Source organism: Stegodyphus dumicola, chromosome 11, assembly GCF_044657685.1.
Source record: "Stegodyphus dumicola isolate Sdum_Otavi_A_Nest chromosome 11, ASM4465768v1".
In the NCBI taxonomy this organism is placed as follows: Eukaryota; Metazoa; Arthropoda; class Arachnida; order Araneae; family Eresidae; genus Stegodyphus; species Stegodyphus dumicola.
The window spans coordinates 82,022,084-82,039,521 of NC_140778.1; the positions used below are offsets into that span (position 1 = coordinate 82,022,084).

The 17,438-nt window shown below is 31.1% G+C and overlaps 2 protein-coding genes across 4 annotated transcripts in view; both read left to right on the plus strand.

Moving 5' to 3' along the window:
- The window catches only part of LOC118203853 (uncharacterized), a 262,288-nt gene that overhangs the window by 185,811 nt on the left and 59,039 nt on the right, over nt 1-17,438 (plus strand). The window lies entirely within an intron of this gene.
- The window catches only part of iPLA2-VIA (calcium-independent phospholipase A2 VIA), a 68,969-nt gene that overhangs the window by 20,927 nt on the left and 30,604 nt on the right, over nt 1-17,438 (plus strand). For all 3 annotated transcript variants that reach the window (XM_085826904.1, XM_035374774.2, XM_035374778.2), the window contains 3 exons: nt 2,353-2,535; nt 5,481-5,742; nt 12,039-12,278. In XM_085826904.1, the coding sequence (XP_085683030.1) occupies nt 2,353-2,535; nt 5,481-5,742; nt 12,039-12,278 (685 nt within the window). The remainder of the gene's footprint in view (nt 1-2,352; nt 2,536-5,480; nt 5,743-12,038; nt 12,279-17,438) is intronic.

Sequence of the window (17,438 nt, forward strand, 5' to 3'; positions counted from 1 at the left end):
GATGCTGAATTTGTGGAGTTATCTGAATTTTTATAATCAAAAACATATAATGCATGGGGAAAATATAAGAGAGTTACAGGAAGTCACATCCACAGCCTCACACATAACTTTAACATTCTGCACATCAAATCCTGTACATGTATTCATGACATGACATGCTATCACATTTGCTGCTTTCTTACATATTTGGCAGAAAATTAGCAGAAAATAACCAAATGTGCTTTGTTTAATATTTTGAGTAAACTCTGATTTGGTTAAAGTCTGTTCACTAATCCCTTTGCTTCATTGACTTACTTGCTCATTATCTCTAGAGAATATATATATGGCATAAAATTCTAACTTTAATCATTCTTTTTAAGTCTTCTTAATTAATAGACAAAAATAAAGCACAATAGACTTAATTCTTTAAGTTATTTCTTCTTTCTATCATCCCTCGGGACTCACTCTTGTAAGTACGGGTGTGGCAATCCCGAGGTACCCTAGCCCTTCAGGAGATCATCTTCTTGGTGAGATGGGTGTCACGATCTTGGGGCCCCAGTGATCTATCCTCTCTTCCGTCTCCTCTCCTCTGAGCTGAAACTTTTTTTCCTTCCATTCTTCCTTGAGGTTTTCCTCTTCGGAGATTGGGGCTCGTCACGAGAAACTGGAACAGTTCTTTTCTCTAGTTTTCGAGTGGTGAGAAAACTGTCCACATGTTTGCCGTATGTGGAGACCCGTGTTGCTGGAAAGGAGGGTCTTGGTAGTTGAGGGGCGAGGTACTGTCCCCAACACACTGCTTTGGCCTCTGCTTCAGCTAAAACAGGAGGACCTTAGTCACCCTCACGGGTGTCAATTGACTGGTCACTAGTTCTTGTGCCGGTGGCTTGTTGATAAGCTCTTGGGAGTACCTGCTTTCGGAAAAGCCGACTGTGGGGCTTCAGTTTGCGTATAGGTCTGGCTAGCCCTAACACAGGATTCTGTGTCCCCTTGTTTGGGCTCTGTAGTGGGCAGGGCCATGGGAACCAAATCATTCCTATTTTAATCATGGCTTCTATGTTTCTTCATAAATCAAATGAAAGCAACCAAAGTATTGAGGTTATTGATAAATCTCCAAATAAGAAAAGACGTACAGATGCAAATGCCAAGGAAACTACTGAGAATCTGCACTTCCTTGTTGTCTCTAGTCCTTCTGGCGAACTGCAAAAGATGTCCCCTTTTCTAGTAAGCAAATATATCCATTAATGCATAGGTGAGCCAAGGAACATAAAGCGTCTCCGATCAGGAGATCTGCTTATTGATACTGTATCGTCCGCCCAGTCTGCTTCCCTTTCATGACAAACCAAACTTGGACAAATATCTATAACTGTGTCAGCACACAAAACACTTAATTCCTGTAGAGGTGTGATCTCGGAGATCGACCTTCTGTGTGTCTCAGAAGAGTTTGTCTCCGAGTTAACTGACCAAAATGTCTGTGGTGCTAGGCAGATCAAGATGCGAAAGGAAGGCCAGTTGATTCACACGTGATCCTGACCTTCAACATGCTTGATCTACTAAGAATATTAAGGCCGGATATGTAAATTGTCCTGTAAGACCTTATATTCCAAACCCTATGCGAATATTAATTATTTATTATTTCCTGTTCTCTAATTAATTTGCGTTTATTGTGCTTTATTATCAAAAATGTTTCAGTGTTATATTAATGTATACAGATGATAAATTATTAAAATAGGCAAGTAAAATGTGGTAGGTAAATCGAGTAAATAAGAAAACATAATCCAAATTTATGTGTATTCTGTATTTATGTGTATTCTATATTTATTATTTATTCCATATTTATATGTATATTATCATATTTATATTTTTTATATAAACACATTCCATATACAGTACAAAGTCCATAATCCGGACTTGTTGGGATTTTGTCGATTCTAGATTAGGGGTTTTTCCAGATTATAGATCATTAATTTAAATCTGCTAAGATGGCATGCAGAAATTATACAATTAAAAATATGAAACCGTAATTTATGAAATAAAGAACAATTATGATTTAAAGGGTATCAAATTTTACAAAAGAAAGAAGCTTAATATTTATTTCTTTACTTTATTAAACATTTCTTTCAATGCGTGGGTGCGTAAAGCATACATTACACGCATGCATAAAGTTTGTGGCTTTGAGGTCCGGATTATAAATCATTCCGGATAATGGACGTCCAGATTACAGACTTTGTATTCTATATTATTCCATTTACAATTCCAAATTTATTTCTGTTTAGTCTTAGTAAATCCGTCTTTATTTTATGTAAAATGCATGCTGTTTTTGATTTATAATTATTTTTTTTAAAAGGTACCTGACAAAACTATCTTTTGTTTTAGCTAACTGAAGTTCTTATTGAGCATGGTTGTAATGTAAATGCTAAAAATTTTATGGGTGATACTGCACTGCATGTCATGGTGAAGCGCAGTCGGCTTTCTTGTGCTGTTGTATTGCTTAGTCATCACGCTGATGCAGACATCCAGAATAATGAGGGAAATACAGCACTTCATCTTGCTGTGAAAGTATATGCTCCAATAATTTTAAATTAGCATTTTCATGACATTTGGTAATTTTAACCAATTCAGTTTTAAACAAGAGTTTTTATGATATTTGATAAATACTGTTTATTTTGTTTATTTATTTAATTTTTTGTAATGATATTAAATGTAATAGAGGTAGTAAAATATATTAAATTAATTACAACCATAAAATGATTAAAATATTGTATTTATACTTTTTTTTGATATGCAAGATACTTGAAAAGAGTTTGTGAACTTTATCAATTGTCTCTATTTTCAGTTTCTTAGTTTTGTAAAATAAGCTGTAGAATTTTATGAAGGTAGTGATTATAGTTTAAGAGCAATTTCTGTTTTAAAAAAGTGTGAACTGAAAAGTTCAGATTACTGTTTAACACCACTGAAGAGTTTGCCACTGAAATTTTAAAAAGTTAAAAGGAATCATAAGATAAAAAAAAATACAATCTGATCTGAGAGTTTAGATTTTAGTTTGACACCAATTTTACAATAAGTAGCTAGGAAAGCCTACTAATTTAAGAATTTCCACAGAAATTAGAATATGAAAAGTAAAATCTTTCACTTAAAATGATCTTTTCAAAATGATAAACAATTAGGAAAATTTATTAGATTATTTCATTATTACTTAGTGCTTATTGGAGATTTCTGAATTGATTTAATTATTCAAGACATAGCTATGCATGTATTTCACCAGATCACTTACTCGTGAGATTTGCTAGAAATATATCCGAGTTCTTTTCTTTTCCTTTCTGTTTTGTCAGAACACAAAATCATGGACAGGAAACTATAAATGTATCGGAGAAGTTTCCTTAGAATAATTTTACATTTTACATAAAGTAAAAATTCCAATTAGTAAAGAATTCTTCAATTAATTAAAGCAGTTTTTTAGTTTTTAAAAATATGTGTAGATATTTGAGAGTTAAATTTACTTAGTTTATTTTCCAATATTACTGACTTTCTAAATTGATGAGCACAGATTTAGTGAGCATCTAAAAATGAGCTTCTTGTGATCATTACTTTCAGCTTGAATAAAATAGTATTGTGTTTTAAATTGGTAGCTGGCAATCTTATTTTGGAGTAAGGTCTCCGCAACTGTGTAAAACTTGTTTTTAATTAATTAAGGCATAATAAGCATTTTACTAATTGGAATTTTAGTTTTGTGCAGTCAGATATAAAGTAATATGTATTTTAAAAATCCTTTTCATCCATAATGTTGAGATTGCTTTTAAATGGTCCTGTATCTAAAAAAATTTTTTGAAAATATGGTTCTAGGATCAATATTTAAGAAATAAATTCTGTGATCTTGTTTGTTGAGTATTATGTATCTTGAACTTACTAATGTTGTGATTTTATAAATTATGCATGAGAATAATTATTTCCTAATTATTCATCTGCTGATAGATTATTCCAAGTTTGTTTTGTCATATGGAAATGTTCACAATTTTATTTGATAATTAAAATTAATTTCATTTAAGTTCTCACAGTGTGAGATCATTAAAAATGTATGTTATTTTATTATATTAGCTTTTTAATAACTAACATTTGTAGAAATGTAAAAGTTTAAATTTTATCATTAGTATATTTATAATTTCTATACTCTGCACCTTTGTGATGTACTATCATGCTAATATGCATGTAAACAAAAATAAAACAAAGTTTACAAATATGCATATATGTAATGGGAATTAAATGAATTTACCAGGAAATACTAAGCTAAATTATTTAGGATTTATATTATCAATGAAATACTGAGTGAGTGTATTTAAAGGTTATGTCAAGTCATATAGAAGACATGTTAAGAATAAAGACTCAAAATGAATTTCTTCAGTTAACTATACCTTCCTTTAAAGTTTAGTGCCACTAAAATTAAGTGCATTTTAGAATAAAAGATTTTTATGAATTGCTAATTTTAATAGGAATACTGCTGTTGTTAATAAATGCTGCTCTGATTGATATGATGATTAGCAATGTTGGCTAACATATCATGGTGCTTGGGTTTGAATCTCTCAGAGAAGATAGGGGTATTTGTTAGTGAATAGTATCTCTGCAGCATAAGAGCATTTAAAATACTGGCGAGCTCCTTTCAAGTAGTTTGATAACAAGGAAAGAAGGGTAAGAGACCTTGGGATCTGCCCCTACAGGATGTGCTATGTCAAAATTCTGAAAGAACTGTAGCGTTAGTGAGGTGGAATAATACCTGTGAGGCCACTAAAGCTCTGATGTCTGGCTTACTTCTTCCTGGCCTTTTGTTAATAAACTGAAAGTTAGTAATTAAGAAACAAAAATGTTTTCTATATGTATTTTAACATTTCATTTCATTGTTCCTCTTCATGGTATTGAAATCAAGGGATATATCTTATAGAAAATTATGTCTGAAGATTCAGGAAATATACATGAGAAATTCAGTGTCTTAGAAGTGAAGATTAGGAAATGTAAATAGAAAATTTAGATAGACTGCTGTTATTGAAATACAAATATTGAAATATTTTAGTATGGAAGCGTATTTCATCTCCTTTTCTCCTTCTCAAGTTTTTTATATTGAATTTAATGTTTGTTGATTCGAATTGAAAGAAAGTGTTGCAAATAATGAATCAGTAAAGATTATAAAAGTATATTGTTGTACTTCATAATGAAATATAAATATTAAAAGATTCAGCAATATATGTTTAATGCGTATATTTCATTATGAAGTTTATTTTTATTTATTTTCAACAATAATTAAGTAGCTTTAAAAATTAGAAAAATATTTGTTGATAAAAAATGAAATATATTTGTTTCATTGAATAAAAATGAAAAATATTTGTTTGATTTTAACATGTCTAATAATTTGATACCTTATTTTATATTGAAAGATACAATGATATATCTTGTAAGAGATTAGTTTTCCTGATATGTTTTATAAGAATTTGATATTTAATATTTTTTTCTTATAGAGTGGAGATTTATGCCTTGTACAGACTTTCATTACATTTGGTGCCAGTGTGAATGTGATTAACAATAAAGGCGAAACAGCTCGGCATTTAGCTGCAACTGAAAAGAAGTGTGCATTAGGAGAAATATTGTACGCTCTTCATATGATTGGAGCAGAGCGATGTTCAATTCCTATGCATTCATGTAATGAAGGCTGTAATAGTTATGGACAGTTTAATGGTATTCCTCCAGAAAATTGTGCTTTCTCAAAAAAAACTGAAACATGTAAGTTGTATATTAGTTAAAACTGTAATTGTGAAGTAGGAAAACATGTTTAAATATTTGGAATGTAAGGGGAGAGAAAGATTGTTTTATTTATAATTTAATGGGTTAAAATTAAACTGTTTTCTTGAGAAGTCAGAAAAATGAAATTTTATAACCCTTCAGGATAGCAGTCTTTAGATGTAAATAGTGCAATAAAAATATTTAAATTTTTAGGTTGGTAATTTCAGAATTTTTTGGACTCTATACAGATCACAATAGAAAAAATATGATCTCATATTTATTTTCTTAATTTAAGAATGCTAAATATTTTGTATGCTTATATTAAATTAGATATATGCTTATAAGAGTTTTTTACTTATTTGTATATTTTAATTTTGTTAGTAATGCACCTTTTTAATGCTTGTCCCCCTTGTTGCTTCTTAATGCTTGTTGATTTTTGTGGAAGAAATGTAGAACAGTTTACCCACCTTGACAAGTTTATAAAGATGTTTTTATAGTTGCTCAAATAGCACAACTTGATATATATTTTAAACTCATCTGAAGTCGCATTTGGGCATGAGCAAATTTATCTGTTACCAGTTCATGTATATCGTCTATTTTTCAGTATTATTTGCTTATAAATTTCGTTTATGTATATCTATTTTTAAACCTATTATATAATAGTCATAGGGCATTTTTATGTGATAAATTACTAGCCTAGTTGCATGCTCAAAATTTTCAGATCCTAACACAAAATTCATTGAATCTTACTTGTGTCCAGTATAAGAAAAAGTATAAGATTTATTAAATGCTGAACTGGCATTAATGAAAACAGTTATTTTATGTTTAAAGAAACTTCAGTTAAAAAATGATTTAACTGTCTCCATTCTCTTTCCTGTTTCTCAACATTAAGCATAATATCTGCATCTCGGCAGGAAATAAAATTGCTATCTTGAGTCAAAATGATTGCATTATTTTTTTTATACTTGAACAATATATTATATATGTATAATTTGAACAATATATATTTATTGTTTTTATCATAACATATATATTTGAACTATATGTATATATATATACACACACACACCAAAGAGCATTACATTTTTAACAGGATACACCACTGACTATATTAATTGAATAACTGCATCATTTTTTATATGAGCAGTTTGTCTTATTTTCTATTTGTATCAGCTAGTACAAACAAAAAATACTATACTATATTGCAAAGCATCTAGATGATCTTGTGTAACTTATAACATGAAATCAACATTCAACGAGTAGTGTTTTTTAGCCTACCATCAGTATATACACTGAAGGGCCATTACTTTATGCCCACCCTGTTAATAACATGTAGGACCACCTTTAGCCCGCAAAACTGCATGCACTTGGCGTGGCATTGACTCCACAAATCCTGATACGTAGTCTGAGGCATCTGGTACCAAGCGCTCACCAACTGATCCCGTAATTCCCGCACATTGCGAGGGGGTCGCGTGGCAGCATGAATTTGGTGGTCCAGGTGAGACCAGAAATGCTCCATTGGATTAATGACAGGTGAATTTGGAATCCAAGACATGACTTGAAAGTTATTGGAATGTTCCTTGAACCATCCCCTGTTGTTTCCACCCTTATGACATGGTGCTTTATCCTGTTGGTAAACACCATCCCCTGTCAGAAATACTGTTGTCATGAGTAAGTGAACCTGGTCTGAAACGATGTTCACGTAGCGCACAGACATCAGGGATTGATCCATGGGGATGGGTCCTAATGTGCTCCACAAAAACATTGTCCACACCATAATTACCCCATTACCGGCTTGTCTATATCCAATTGTGCATCCGAGAGCCAAGGTTTCATTTGAAAATTGGCATATTAGTACATGCCCATCTTTGTGGTGGACTAGAAACCATGATTTGTTGGACCATGCAACTTTCTTCCATTCTTCTAATGTCCAATTATGTTTCTTGGCCCATTCTAGATGCAGCTGGTGATGACTTGCCATTAATGCAGGGACATGCTACGGCCTCTGGCTGCGTAGGCTACGCACCAATGTACATTGCAAAGTATGTTGAGAAACACGGTCTGCATCGTCATTGTTTTAGCTGGTGGTGATTTCGGCTGTTGTAGCTCTTCAGTCATGGTGAACAATGCGTTGCAATCTCTGCTGTCCTCTGGAATCAATGTGCCATCGATGACACACTGTTGGCTGGCGACTTGTTGTTTCACCATCCATATACCACTTTCAGTATGTGCTCACAAGAACTGCACATGAACAGCCCACTAAATGCACCATTCCTGATATTGATGTTCCCAGCCATAACGATTTTACCTTTATCGAAGTCTGATAAATAAGCTGCTTTTCCCATTATGTTGCTAATTGCGCTAAGTTTAGAAAGACAATGCATAGCTGCTTTATATATGTCATCAACTGTGTTTGCGCAGTAGTTTTGTTCTTGGGCGAGCCCATTGTGATAGATAGAGGGTGGTCATAATGTAATGGCTCTTCGGTGTATATATAAGTGATTATATGGACAATAAGCTAAAATTTTGCATTAATGCAGCTAATATTAAAGCAATTTAATTAATAAAATTGTAGCTTATTAAACCCGGCTTATTTGTAAAAAGAAAAATTCTCCACGAAGAGAGTTCCAGTTTTGTTAACCAAACAATGCTTACATGTAAGAATTTAGTTGAAGATTTTTAGCTAAAAATGGCTGCTTTTAAAATCATTTCAAATCAAATCATACAAAATTATATAAAAATCATTTCAAATTTTCAAGCTGCTACTTTGCATAAAAAAAATGTTATTCAGAAATGGTCTTTTTTATGTTCTTGAGAACAATTAATTTTTTAAATAATAATTTTGAAAAGTGGAATTACTATAATAAATAAAAATTGAAATTTTTTATAGAGCTTATTTTTGTAATTATTTGTAACAATGACAGGCTTTTGATATAGATTTATAAATTGTATTTTACTTATTATTTATATTTCATTTCTAGTAATTTTTACTTAATGTACACATCTTTTAAATTTGGAAGACTGATTTGATGTATGAGTAACTTTTTGAGTTATTTGAGAATTAATTAGATATATAACATTTTAAATGTTCTTTCAAATGGTGTAGATAAGGCAGATACATTAATCAGTGTCCCATAATTTTGTGAAAGGTTTAATAAAAAAAAGTCTTATACCCACTGATGATGTCAGCCTTATTTCAATAAATAATAACCACCAATAATTTATTATTTTAGTTTATTCATTTTTATTTAATCCAGTTTGAACTTAATTTTTAGGGAAGAAATTGCCTTAATTAAATATTCCATGGATAATCTGGGTTTAATAACCTACAATTTTATTAATGTATAATTATAAAATTACAGTATGATTATTTATATTACAATTTTATTAATATATGATATATTACATATGTATAACAGGAGGGAGAGAAAATTATTTCTAACAATGCAGTTTTTTCTTTTGAAGAACCATTTCAGCTTAGGTATTTTCAGAGATATGAGGGATCTTTTAAAAATCCAAACTTTCATTGGTACTCTTAGTTTATTTTAAGAGAGAAACTGAGATTCTGATGAAGCTTAGGATGTTTATTTGAACATTTCTTCCCGCCATATATTTTTAAATCTAACTTTTTAGTACAATTTAAAAGTTTTAGATTTATGGTAGTAACATCTAATGCAAAAGCAAAAAGAATAATACTGAAGACAAAAATTGAAACTGGATTCTTTGAGCTTTAACCTTTTTTTCAAGCATTTTCATTATGGTGGTAAGCCTTGAACCTGTGATATCTTCAAGCTAGAATGTTTAGTAGAATCTGGAGACTTCAAGCACTTCACTAGTTGTTCTTCAAGTTAAAATCAGATTTTGAAAGTATTTTGGAATACTATATGGAACCACAAATAGCTAAAATTATCATTAAGTAAAAGTATTTTATTTTTTTTATTATCATTTGAATAATATTTAATTATTAAATATTTCTTTCAGTGTAAATTATTTAAGTTGCTCTGGTTTTTTTTTTTAATACTTTCTCTTTAATTTTATAGATAGACATAATTTCTTATTCAGTTATAAGAGTCTACTTTTTTTTTCCAATGGCAGATTGTGAACAATTACAAATGTAACCCTGTCCATTAATCTATACAAGGCCGGATGTGGTGGTCTCTTTATTATGGAGGCACCTAATAGGTGGCACCATTGCCTTTCCTGTGAAGGGACGGACAGTTACAGCCATGCCTTCTCCGGGTTTTGAACCCAGGCTCTTCAGCATCGCAGTTAGCTTCCCTGACCACTATACCGGCTGGGTGGCCAGTTATAAGAGTCTGTTCTTCAAATTCTTTAATTTATATTTGAATTTCTGCGATATTGTTAGGCAAAATTTTCTCACGCTTAACAGCCTCTGTGTCCCATTTTTCGCTGTTTGTAGTGATATTTTCTGAATTTAGAACCATATTACTGATTTCTCAGCAAGTTAGTTGATTGATTATTGAGGCATTGCCATGCATCTTTATTTCTTACCAGTTACACATTTCTTCACAAATTCCACTTATTGGAAAATTTCTCTTATTTTTTCTAATATCTGGAAAAGTTCAAATTCATGGCTATATTCATATAGCTTGCATCTGCTTTACACTGTTGGTGATGTATCATGAAATTGTCTATTTAAGACATGCTTTTCAGCCAAATTTTGTCTTGCTTCTATCAGATGTTTGGAAGTTAAGCCTGAATTATATTAGCTTAATTATTTACTGTACTAACATATATTTCTTGCATGTGCTCCAAGTCACAAATAAATAAATTCCCACATATACTTAAATCTCATTTGAATAACACATAAGTTATTCTTAATTCAAACAGCAGTAAATGTTATCTTTTGGCCAAGGAGTATCATTTACACAATCTATTTTTTGCTTATGGAAAGAAATTTGTATTAAATTTCTCCTTATGAATTCACTTGCAGTTGGGTGAAGTCTGTTACCATTGTGATAAAAATTTACTGCTGTATTTGGTATTCAGTTACTAATATTTTTTAAAAAAAGTGGTACTTCTTTGTTATGGTGGCCCTCAACTATATTTGGTGATTTTAGATTTGCGCCCAAGATCTCGGCTATAATTTCACCAAGCTTGTGAATCACAAATATAAAAATAAACAGCAGAAAGTATAATAATAACAATAATACTTGCATGTTGTTTCCTAAGAATATTTTTAGAATCCTTATTCTTATTATTTTATTGCATTGTAATTGTTCTAGTCAATTGCAGCATTTTCACACATATTAAGCTGTTTGTTATGCCATTTCATGAACGTGAACATCTCTGCCCAAGAATACATAAATCTAATAACAGTGATGAACGATGCTCTGGAACCACTTCACCAATTTTTAACACAGAGGCCTCTTTTTGCAGATTTTAATGTTGCACCTCCAAATGGTTTTTGTCATTAAATTTACGTTGTGGCCATTTTCACATACTCATTTTTCAGGTAAAAGACCTCTTGAAAAAATTATATGGCAACCATCTCATTACGTGGTATATTATTTTTAAATAAACATTGCCAGTTTGAAAAACTTATAATCTTCTTATGAAAAATGAATAATATAAGAAACATGCTGCAACAGCGAAAATGCAACACAGTGGTATTATATGATTATCTGGTGAGGTATAAGAATACACAGCTGTTGCTAATATATGAGCACATGGACATATATAAGAACACATAGCCAGATTTTGGTGCGATATCTCAGTTGATTGGCGATTCAGTCTTGGGGGGCCATTTTAAAAAGAAGTACCAAAATTGTTGTAGACATCGCTGCATGAGTCATTTCTCAAGCTGTTGTGAGCTGATATTTGTGGCGATGAAAGCAAAAAATGACAAAAAATATTTGCTAAGTCAGCATCAGAGTTCCAAGTTATTCAGTAGATGTAAAATAAGCACTGTTTTCATGTAGAATGTTTTCGTTTTAGATGTATACTGAGCAAAAAGGTGGCTATGGAACCAAATTTTTGATCATACACATTGATGCTAATAAATGATTTTGTTTCTTTAATATGTAGATCTTTTATTTAATGTTGAAGTGAAATTAAGACCCTGCACATATTTCATTATGAACAAATGACTACTCTGAATACATTAAGCATGCATTAAAGTTAGATGCTCTCCTCAGAATATAATATTATTTAAGTCTAAAATAATTAGTTAAGTCTAAAATTAGAGACGAAAAATTTTATAAAGATGTTTGTGCCTGTTAATATGTTTGATATTTTCTATGAATCAAATACATTCACTGTGTTTTAATTCTTAGTATTTGAGGAAGTGTTATTGTCAACTGGATATCATCCAAATCAGTACCAGAATCCTCCAAACACTGAATCTTTTCCAAGTTGTCGTGTTCTGTGTTTGGATGGAGGAGGAATAAGAGGAATGGTTCTTATTCAGATGCTTGATGAGCTTGAAAGAATTCTTGGGAAACCTGTTGTCCAGCATTTTGATTTAATAGCAGGAACAAGCACTGGTGGAATTTTAGCTTTAGTTTTAGCAACTGGTGAGTGCTCATTACAAAATATATTACAAAGCTATTTGGTTGTTTTGTAAGGATTATTCCATTTGATTAACATGTCGAGGAATTTTCTATATTTATAAAATATTTGGTAATTTTCTTTACTTGACTTAATTTAGAAAAAAATATGTTTAAATTTTGAATAAGGAAAAAAACTGGCTCCTATAATATTTTTCATTTTTCATGCTATATTATGAATTAATCCTTAAATTTTCATATGTTGAATTAGCTTAAAATTTTGTATTGCATTTTTTCATTATATGATGCAATGAAAATTATATGTTAGCTGAAAGTAACTTTTTCTGTAGTAACTTAATTCATATTTAGTTTATAGATATGCTGCTTTTTCTTATTAACTTGCTTGCTGCAGGTTTTAATAGTAGCTGTTCAAGTAAAACAGATGCATAGTACTATGGTACTTTAAAAGGAAATATTTAATTCCCCTCCCCCCAAAAAAATCAAATTTTCATAGTATACATTTTTATATACAAATGTTCGAGTATGTGCACGCATTATGTACCACATGAAGAAAGTAAAATATTTATGAATACTTGCCTATCATGGCAGTAGTTGGGAAACTATAGCCTGCAGGTCAAATCCAGCTTGCCACCTGTTTTAATACACCTTGTGGCTTCATATTGTTTTTTAAACAAAAAAAGTTTTGGTTAAATCAAATTACCTGCTCTAATGCAACTTCCAATAGTCGAGTGGTAAATAATGACTGCATATCATGCTATTGGGTTTCATATTCACATTTTGTTGTCTATGGTTACTATAGAATAAGCATTGCCAGTTCTGCCCATTTTGCTTATTTATTATTTGTTATGTGTATTTGCTGTCACCATGTATTAATGTTCTTTAACCATTTTATTTATTACCCACTGTTGCCATGTTGAATGTCATGCTTTTTTCTTTGTCTCAGAATTTAAGGACAAAATACTAACTTGAGTGAACTAAGATAAATCGAACCCAAAGCAAGTGAAGTCTCCCATGTACTGTTTGGTTTATCATATAATATCACCTTATGTTCTTTACTTACTTTGGGTTCAGTGTTACTTTGGCCACTCTGTATTATGTTTGTTAAGCAATGGTATAAAAGCTATGCAAAAAGAGCACAGTATATGCTGTCCTTACCAAAATAAGCACGTAGAAACTTCATGGACCACTTGGCGTTTGCAGATTACAGTTTTAGGAACATTGGTATGGTGAATAGTACACTTTATTGTTTCATTTAATACTGATAATATTTTTATCAGTTAAACTCTTTCGTATTTATGTAAGTAACATGAGTATCATATTATGTTTAGTATTCACTTTCATTCATAGCTTTATGCAACACTGTTAAATTTTGGAATTTAATTCTCTTGAATATAGAAGCACCATTGTATATGAGAAATGTAACTTTTTAGTTCTAGTTTTCAGACAGTTAAATGTTTCTTAAATTAAAAAACTGCCATTAGGTACTTTAACATCAGAAGGAAACTTAATTGGGTCCTTTTGGGAAAAGAAAAATATTCTTGACTTTGAGAATGACAAATTCTCAAAGGAATATTTTTATTGTAAATCTTATCAAAATTAAGTAGAAAACCTGTTAACTAAATATTTGACTAATTGTATCAAGGAAGTCCAATATAGAAACAATAAGACAAAAAGAATGAAATTAAAGAAAAGGTTTTTATATAACAAGCTTTTATTTAAAATGGATATGACAGTAATTCACTAAAAGGAGAAAGATAGTTTACCATATAGTTTATAAGGTTGTTATTTAAATTAACCAGCTATTTATAATTTCAGCCTTCACTATCACTTCTCTTTTTCATTTCCTTACCAGAATGCAAATTAGTTTGAGACCATTTTAAGTCAAGGGTTTGGGACTGTAAGACAACAGAATGTGTGTTTGCCTCTTGAGACCACATTACTAGATTTCTGCCTAACGCAGATAAGATTGTGTTATTCGCCTTTGCATTATAGCCGCCGTCTTTTAATTGTTGTGCCAGTTAGAAAGCTTCTTAGCCAGCTTTGTGTTAACCCTTTATAAAAAAAACAATATATAATGACTTCCTTGAGAGCTTTGATCATATTTAATACTAATAGAAGGCAACTTCAATGCGGTTTACAAAAATAATAATTTTATTTACAATAAGAAGCAGAAGCACATCGGTGGTTATAATCTACTCGTTGCAAATTGAGCTAACTAACATTCTTTTCTCAGAAGTAGAGCGCCCTTTAACGGCGATACAAAAATCATTTGTGGGATTTTTCAACACTCGCCACCTTGCAAAAATTATCGCTGTTTGAGCATGCAAAATAATTCAAATGTAAGAAAGCTACTTACATATCAATATAAATTACATTTACCTGATGTAAACATAAACAGAAAAAAAAAAAAAAAAAAAAAGAGGAATTCTATAAAATAAACAAATATAGTTAACAGCATAGAATTCAAATGTTACTAAATAAGTAAATATTAATTCGAATTATAAACAGTAAATTATTAGTAATAACTAAACTTAGTAACTAAAATTAATGTTAGTGAACATGAAATATAAGAAATAAAATAAAAAATTACAAAATTAGTTTATTTTTAGTCAGATAGTTCAAGGGAGTATATCAATTGCACAGGTCTCACTGAGTCCCCTTTTTTAGTTTTTATCGCACATGATTGTACAAGACGATCACGTCCTTTAAAAACTTGAATTATTCTACCTAAACCCCAGAGAAACTTAGATTTAGTTCCTTCAAGTAAAACTATATCACCAATTTTAAGATTTTTCTAGTTTCAGGTGTACTGAAGAAGTGAGCATTTCTTAAATCAAGAAGATACTGATTTTTCCAGTTTTTCTAGAACTGTTTTATAAGTGTTGTCTGATATTCTTTTCGTTTTATTAGACTCTCTCTTGTTGGAGAGCTATTCAAGATCTCAGCAAAGTTGTATGGATATTCATCTTTATGATTGATCAATAGAAAATCAGCCAGTGAAAGCGATTCAAGTACATATAAATCGTTATAAACGTAGGTCAAAGAATATCTGTTCACAATATTTGCGACTTCTGTCAGCACAGTCATAAATTCTTTGAAATTTAATTGAGCTCCGCCTAATATCTTTTTCAATGGTTCCTTAATACTTTTCATGAGGCATTCATAAAAAGCTCCCTACCATGGAGCAACCTCCATGATAAGTTTCCAAGTCAAACCTTCATTTGCTAGAAAATTTTGAAAGTCTGTTCCTTTAATTATGCTGTAAAAATATTGTAAATCTTTGGCAGCATATTTGAAAGTTTTCGTGTCGTCTGAATAAAAGCTGCGGCAATTTCTTCTTCTCGAAATGAAATGTCTAAGAGCCAAAATGAATTTGTTTGCAGACATATTGGAAATGAGTTATAGATGGAACGCTCGTGTAACAGCACATGTAAACAATACGATGTATGATTTCTGAATGTCATCTCAGACTTCATGTAAACTGGACCTGTGAAATCCACTCCTGTAACATAGAAAAGTGGAGTTTCAACAATTCTGTCTTTAGGTAACTGAGCTGTCATTTCTTTTGCTGGTTTTACTGCATATTTTTGACATATTAAACAGTTCCCTAAGACTTTCTTCACCAACTGGTGGCCTTTAGGAATCCAAACTTTCTGTCGTAGTTTGGTTAAAGTTACTGCAACTCCTGCGTGCAGAACATTATTATGTTCCCTTTTTACAATTAATTAAGTAAATTTGGAATCTTTAGGAAGAACTGGATGTGATCGTCAACTGTATATTCGATTTCTCTAATCATCCCTTAATTTGAAGAATTTTATTTTCATCAAGAAACGGTGCCAAACTGAATATATTAGAACTTGTGGAAATTGACTTGTTAGATTGAAGAGCTTTAATCTCAGGTGTGAAGAAATCCATCTGAACTTTACGAACACAAAATATTTCAGCATCTTGAATTTCAGAAGCACTTAATGTGCCACTATTAGCAGGCAGTTTTCTTGCCTTAGCAATGAAACGTTTAATCCATGCCACAATTCTGAGAAATTTCAGCACATTACTGAATTTTGTTATATGAAACAGTTGATCATCTCTTTTCACAACAATATCATAAACAGATATTTTACTATGGTGTTCTATAATTAAGACACAATAACACACCAAATAAATACTAATTCAGAAGTCAAACAACAAAAATCAGCATTATATTTTCAAAATTTCAAACATTCATTTGCAGTTTTGCAGCTGAAGATGGTGGTTCGGTAAAACCATCGAAACTAGTCCGAAAATTTTGAAAATATAACGCTGATTTTTGTTATTTGACTTCTGAATTAGTATGGTGTTCTAGTTGTTCTTCATTTTCCATGTCAAAATTTGGTTGAACTGGCCAGTTTTTATGTTGGTTTTGTAACCATTCTGGTCCAAACCACCAAAGTGAATGATTCTTCAGAGAATTTACACCCAAACTTCTGGTTAATAAATCAGCAGGATTTTTCTTACTGCTACAATGTTTCAGTTATTGGGATTTGTCAAGGCTTGAATTTCTGCAACCGTATTAGAGACAAAAGGTTTCCAGTTGCTAGAAGATCCTTTGATCCAGTGTAATACGATTTGCGAATTTGTCTGTAAATATATCTGTTGACAAACATGATTAAATAATTTAGTTAAATGTTTTGCAAGTTTAGCTGCCATGACTGCTCCCATCAATTCTAACCGGGGCAATGTTAAGCTTTTAACAGGAGCTACTCTGGTCCTTGTTAATATAAAACTTGTTTTGATTTCACCAAACTTATTCGTATATCTGAAATATGCCACACATCCATATGCGTTATTACTCGCATCACAGAATATGTGTAAGGAAATGTCACTATTTTGCTTGTCAACATTTTGAAAGTATTTTATATCTATTGATATTTCTTGTAAATGAATTATTATTTCTGCAAGCCACTTCTTAAATTCAGTTTCAATATCATTTGGAAGCTGTTCATCCCAATCAAGATCCTTTACTCATATCTGCTGTAGTAGGATTTTGATTCTGATCACAAATGGTGATATAAATCCAGTTGGATCATAAATTTTAGCAGTAACTTATAATACTGTTATTTTAGTATATAACACACAACTAGTTGAAGACAATTCTAAAACTTTTAAATCTAGTTTAATAGTATCACT